The sequence below is a fragment of the Gossypium hirsutum genome, chromosome A10 (genome assembly GCF_007990345.1).
Source record: "Gossypium hirsutum isolate 1008001.06 chromosome A10, Gossypium_hirsutum_v2.1, whole genome shotgun sequence".
In the NCBI taxonomy this organism is placed as follows: domain Eukaryota; kingdom Viridiplantae; phylum Streptophyta; class Magnoliopsida; order Malvales; family Malvaceae; genus Gossypium; species Gossypium hirsutum.
The window spans coordinates 85,482,868-85,489,888 of record NC_053433.1 but is presented as its reverse complement, the minus strand read 5'-3'; the positions used below and the strand labels follow the sequence as shown (position 1 = coordinate 85,489,888).

Genomic DNA, 7,021 nt, shown 5'->3' with positions numbered 1-7,021 from the left:
TCATAAACATGTTGTGTTAATGCTTTATGTTAGAAATAATAAAATAAAAGGGTTAGTAATAAAATAAGGGGATGAAGGGTGATGAAAACAAAGAAAAGAAAAAAAATGTTCATCCTTTAACATCTTTGACCGAAAAATCAAAGGAAAAGAAAGGGAGAAAAGTTGAAGAGGTTCGGCCATGCATGTAACTAGGCTAAGGTATGTTGATGTTGTTCCATGAGATTCATGCATATTTTTTGTTGTTAGCTTGAGTTCTACCTAGCCCATGGTTTAAATCTTTGCTATGTGATGGAGATGATATTCGGCCATGGGTGTTGTCTTCTTGGTTGGTGTTTGATGTTGTGGTGATGAGGCATGAAGATGAGTTAAGTTTCGGCTAAGGTGGATTTGTGTTGATGTAATTTGCATGCTAAATGTGAAGCCTTGTAATGATACATATGATGGTGGATTGATGACTCTTGGATTTTCTTTTTAGCATTTTTGAGTTAGACATTAAGTTCTTTGTTTAACCCATGACCAAAATTGAAATGGTATGGTGTCTTGATGCATTCGGCCATGGTAGGAAGTAGAAGAGAAATATGGTTGTTGTTCATGTTATTTGGATGAAAAATGGTAGTAAGGTGAAGTGCAAATGTTAGTATTTAATTACTAGTGTATATATGTGTGTTAGCCGAGTTTTGAACTTGAAACAAATGGTATGTAGTCAATACAAGTAACCATATTTGTAGGAAGTATTAAGCATATAATTGGCCTCAACATAGACATGCATATTCGGCCACATGAGGTAGATTGGTGTTGCATGTATTCGGTTAGAGGCAAGCACATTGATGCTTTTATCTTGACTTAGATAATCGGCTCAAGGAGAATTTGTTAAAGTGCTTAGTTAATTGATATTAGGTTAATGATGTGTGTATTCGGTCATAAAGGTGCACATGAGGAGATGTTAGATTAATTGTATTAAATTGCTCAATGTGATTAAAAATGCGTATGACCATTTTGTATTTGAGCTAAAGGTGGCCATATGACCTATCAAACTTCTTGTCATATTCGGCCATAAGCTAGCATAATGAGACTTTAATAAGTTAAATTTGTTTGAATTAGCTCAAGAGCTTAGAGGACCAAAGTTGGATAAGGGAAAGGAAAAAGTGATCGAATAGCCGCTGAAATCGTTCGACAACATCCGAGGTAAGTTTTTGAGTAATGGATCTTAGATTATGATTCGATTAGATCATGTTTTAAGTAAATCAAAATCATGCTCTTTGTATGTAACTAATGAGCCGAAAATGATAATGCTTGATAAGTGACTTGTGTTTGAATTCTAGTTATGAAAATGAAATATAGATGTGTCATGATGTATTGATATGTGCATGGATATTCGGATGATAACCGGGCTAAGTCCCGAAGGCATTTGTGCTAGTGACCAATTCCGGGCTAAGTCCCGAAGGCAATTGTGCGAGTTACTATAACCGGGCTAAGTCCCGAAGGCATTTATGCGAGTTACTATAACCGGGCTAAGTCCCGAAGGCATTTGAGCAAGTAGCTATATCCGGCTAAATTCCGAAGGTACTTGGTTTGGGAATGAGCGATCTTGCTGTAATAATTTCAATTAATACGCTCGTAAAATCCCAACGATGAGGTGCGTTTCGTATATGCATTGGAGTAGTTGATTCCTTTTAAATATTATTCGCTCAGACAATTAATGAGCTTCCGGCCTTTGGTTAAGTTGATCCCTTATGTGTGAATATAAGGGTTGGAAATGTGAAGTAGGACTGATTTTTGAGAATATGTGTATATGAAATTATCCGTTTAGTTATATGAATGCTATACATCAGTTTTGCCTAATTTCATTGCTCAAAACTTACTAAGCATTAAATGCTTACTCCATTCTTTGAATCTTTGTTTTATAGATTTTGGTTCGTCAGCTATCGGACTCGGGATTGTCGAAGTCGAAGTCGTCCACACTATCAAAGCCTTTTGGTACACTTTTGGTTGAACTCTGAAAATGGCATGTATAGGACTACCCTTTTTGTTGTTGGTTATGTACCATTTGGTTTTGTATAAATTTGGATAGCCATGCGAAAATGGCTTATATATACTTTGAGCATAGCATTATAATCATTTTGTATGTTGTTCATTGAGAGGTATGGAAATGTTTGGTAACGATTAGCCATTGGAATGGTTAATCATGATCATTTTGGTGCTTTGTATGACAAATTCTAGTTGATTCATGGAAAACCATGAAATAGGTAAAGTTTACCTTAAAAACAGATGTTGACAGCAGCAGTGGTGTGGATTTGAAAAATCGTTAAAAATAGTAGGAATGGAATTAAATAGTGAATAAATTATGTAATCTAACCTTGATGAATCTATTTTCATATGAAAGTAACGAAACGATCATATGAGCCGTATTTTATGAGATGTTTAAGTTTTCGTGAAACAGGGCCAGAGCAATTTCTGGATCCCCTGTTCCGACTTTGGAAATTCACTATAAATTAACCAGAGATAATTAGAAGTCATGCCCTATATGTACAGATTCCTTTTCGAGTCTAGTTTCTTTAGAAACAAACGGCATAAGTATTGAAGCCCTGTACAAGGAGATATATAAGTCGTAATGCATGCAGGTCAGAGCAGTCGAACCCTGAAACAGGGGAGACTTTAACTAATAAACTGTACTAATTGGCTTGACCAAAAATTCTAGAAAACAATTTGTATATGGGTATATGAGTCTAGTTTCAGGTAAAATTTACGAAACTGGTTTTCGAGTTTTGGAACTCAAGATATGATTTTCAAGGTAACAGTGACGCAGTTAGCCAGCTTGTCTGGAAATTTTTAAAATGGACTGTGAAAATAAATGAAATAAGTCCGTAAATACCTCGTGTTCGACTCCGTCAACGGTCTTGGGTACGGGGTGTTACATACTACCTCTTATGAGGCCTTGTATGGCCAACCTCCACTATTGCACTCTCGTTACTTAGTAGACAGAAGTTTTACAAGAAAGGGAGGCAGCCTTGAAGATGTTCAAATTTTACCTACATAGAGCCAAGGATAGAATGAAAACATATGGTTAACAAGAAGAGGAGCGAGAGGGAGTTTTTAATAGGAGATATATTGTTTTTTAAAATTACACCATATTGACAACATATAGTTAAGAGAAGGGGAAATCAAAAGCTTGCTACCAAGGCTTTTGGTCCCTATCTAGTGGTGGCTAAAGTGGGTAAGGTGGCTTATAGGTTGCAGTTGCTTGAGGGTTCAAGGGTGTATCCTACTTTTCACGTGTCCTAGTTGAAGAAGCATGTAGGGAGAGGGTCATGCCAAGCTAATTTGGCTGTTGTGTTTCTGATGATGTAATGGTTAAAGAACATTTAGCAATTTTGGACAAACATCTAGGAAAATGTGGTCATCGAGCTATCACTAAAGTGATGGTGTAGTGAACCAATTCCTTTTCTGAAGATGCAACTTAGGAGAGTCTTCATGATCTGAAACAACAATTCCCTTCTTTTAATCTTGGAGATCAAGGATTTTGTTAACAAGGGAAGACTTGTTATGGTTTGAATAGTTTGTTGTGGTAAATGGTGTCGTATATGTTCTTGTGCAGTTGTTTAGTAATACGGTGTGTTTTACTTTTGTTATTTGTAATGATCTATAACAACTTTTAATTATTTGATTGTGATAAATAGGTGGGAACAATTATTTGATTTCTCAAGAAAACTGCAACCAAAACTCTCTTCTCTCTTTCTTTTCTTTTCTCTCTCGTTCTCCTTATTTTTCTTTTTTGTAACCTATGTTGAGATTTAAGTTTTGATGAATTTGTACAAAATGGTGCAATTTCCTATATCTAGCGGAATGAGACTAGATAAATCATTGGAAAGTAGCAGTAACTTGGTGAGATTTCTCAAGCTAAAAATCCCTTTCGAGATTGAACCAAATAGGCTATTGTAAAATAGATCAATTGCCTCAAGATCTTGGCATTGACAAAGAGAGAAAGAGAAGCGGAAAAAGGAAAGAAAAAAAATAGAAAAAGAAAGGAAAAAAATAAATATGAAAGAAAAAAATAGATTAAAAATAAAAAATGACTTGGCGTGTTTTAATTAGGTAACAGGTGTTAATTTTTATTTGAATAACGAAACATAGTTTAAGTACCACTCCTCACAAAAAATAGTGTAAGTATCAACTTGAGAAAATATGCATAGTTTAGATATCAATTTGTGAGTTAAATTTATTTAATATATTGAAGATAGAATTTTTGAACTATATAAACGAATATCTTATTATTTATTAAATATAAATTACTTTTTGTTGTGCTAACCTACTTCATCAATGATTAAATATTAAGTTTAAAAATTCACTTTCACTTTTTCTACTAAATCTATTATATATAGATAAAGCAGTCAATTTATTTATACCAAATTTGTGTGATTTTCCTTTGAAAACCTTGAAAAAAGAGTCTTAAGGATACAAAGTGTCCACTTGACTTCATCATTCCGTAGGTATGAAGCTTTTATTTGATTGGATTTTAAGATAAGATTTCGCATAAATAATCTAATTTTTTGCAGTAATTTCCTTCTAGAGAAGAATAAAAATTCAAATTAACGTGGACGATATTTTTAGATCAGTTACTTTTTGAAAGATTTAAAAAGTTACAAGACTTCCATTGATAATGATAAAGACTTTATATTGCAACTGCTCAAAATAATCGACTAAGAGAATAGCTAATCTAAAAAAAAACCACCTTAGGAATCCTAATCATCGTGGCTATATATTTTCACTCCATTTACTGATAGCCTGCATAACTGCTTGTTTCACCATCTGAGCATCTATGCCTTCAGCATTACTTTGGTTCTGAGAATCAAACAATTCAGCATTACGAAGAAACTCAAAATCAAAATTGCATTTGCATTCAATCAATGGAAATTCCATTAGCTTTATAGAATATCCAAGTAAGACAGATACAAAACTAGTTAGTATCATTCATTATAGTGACAGTACAATAAAGGGGAAAAAAATTCCAAAAATGTGTGGTTAAAACTTAAAACCCATTTGCCATTCAAGAAGTTCCTTCTTTCATGGTCGTCGATAGTTGATTTTTAAAAAAACCTTTTTAATTAAAGAACATAAAATCAGAAAGCCGACGGGAAGAGAATGAAAATGTATAGGCCTATAAACAAGACAACACATCTATGAAATAACTGTGGGTGTGAAAATAAAACAGTGAGTTACATTCCAAAAAATAATATACAAGTACTCATGCGAATCCTATCAAAATTGCATTATAAATTTTTAACAATTAAAATATAATTTTATCATATATTAATTTATGATTTCATTATTTTTAAAAAAATTAAATTAAAATCTTTTCTTTTTAAGAGAGTAAAAATACAATTTATGTATATAAATTTTTTATTTTATCATTTATAAAAAGGTTAAAAACTAAATTTTCATTTGGGGTTGGCCCCTGCTGCAAGTATGATCTATGTTGATTGAATCACAAGTGGTGTAATAAATAATTAGTGTTTAGTTTCTAATTGACATCAATATCCTTAGTTTTTAATAAACACCGATCTCAAAGATCAATCACTAGAAAAGTTTTATATTTATATGTATGTATGCAAGTATGTATTCAAGTATGTATTCTTACTTCTCCTCCAATGGCTTCAAGCTGGAAATTCTCTTGGCAAGAAACCCTAGCGTCGAGCACGTCAAGGCCAAGCTCTTCAAAGGTTTCCAATATGGAAACAAGCAAACCAGGGCAATTCTTTTCCAAAAACACATTAATAAGGAAACCTTTCTCTAGGGCTTCCACAGCAACTTGCTGAAAACCAAATAAAAAACTTAAAATCAATTTAAATTTTTTATTTATTTTTTGAAAGAAAATCAATATAAAAATTAGAGGCTGCCCTTTTGGGTTTTTTACTTGCTTCCTAATTAGAAAACAAATGTAGCAGTTAAAATGTATATGTCAAAAAGGAAATAATAGATGAATAGATTCACCATAGGCAGAGGATTCTGGGAATTTGAAATTCCTGAAGTTCCAGTTTCTTGGTTCAGCACTTCCATCTTTTCTTTCAACTCTTCTATGTATCTCGATGCGTCCACAATGATTGAGGTTTTATTTACCTGCAAGAAAACAAATACAAAATGAAACTAAATCACTCATGCCATCCACTCTATTAACCTCATGGACTATAATATGATGGAATTTTTTCGATTCAGCATACACTTTTAACTAATATAACATCACAAGAAACTCAATCACTCAATAGTGTGATCGTTAAGATAGAATAGAAATGAAAAAGAAAACAAAGCAGGAAGTGAAAAGGTAGGATTATCATCCATAAAAGTTAAAAAGAGTTGTAGGCCAAATTACAGCAGTAGAATTGACAACAGAGCGAAGGCGTTGCAGTTTCCGATAGACAGATGCTTTCTTTCGATCTCTGGAAGACATGATTTCTGGCTTTAATATTTAGAATATCAACTTTATCTGTCAAAAACCCTTGACCCTTTCTTTTTCACTGCAAGGATTAATTTGCAAGGGTATTTAAAGAAGTAACATAATATAGTTGTTTGTTTCCTCCATGAGGAGGAGCTCCATTCCCCCACTTCAACCCAATTTACTGATTTGACCTCCTTCATTTACAAGGATAGAAGTACTGTTAGATATCATCCATGGTGTTCAAGCACAGAGGTTAGCTGCTTAGGGATTTCATAAAATGTATACGTTATTTATAATCTTCAAATCCTTGAAATAAAAGTTATCACGGGCTTAAACATACGAACTCATATTAATATCATTCAAGCACAGAGTCTAATTAGTCTTCATAGTGCTTTGTGACTTTATAAAATGTATAGACTATTCATCACCTCTCAATCCTTAAAATAGACGATACCACTTAAGTACATTTGAATTCATTTCCTTCAAACTATTGCAATCACAGGGATACTAACTAAATTAGAACTCTGCTAGTGAAACCAAAACTTCTTTGATTCTCAATAAAAATGAAAATATAAAAAGTCAAATCATTTT

General features: G+C 33.0%; 1 protein-coding gene across 1 annotated transcript; it reads right to left on the bottom strand.

Annotated features, from left to right (window-relative positions):
* Positions 1–4,580: 4,580 nt before the first annotated feature.
* Positions 4,581–6,982, bottom strand: LOC107895994 (transcription factor SCREAM2). The gene is made up of 4 exons (XM_016821164.2): positions 6,365–6,982; positions 5,989–6,114; positions 5,636–5,809; positions 4,581–4,839 (listed from the first exon to the last, which is right to left on the bottom strand). Exons 1-4 carry the CDS (start codon positions 6,440–6,442, stop codon positions 4,753–4,755), a joined length of 465 nt encoding a protein of 154 aa, XP_016676653.1. The 5' UTR covers positions 6,443–6,982; the 3' UTR covers positions 4,581–4,752.
* Between the last annotated feature and the right edge of the window lie 39 nt (positions 6,983–7,021).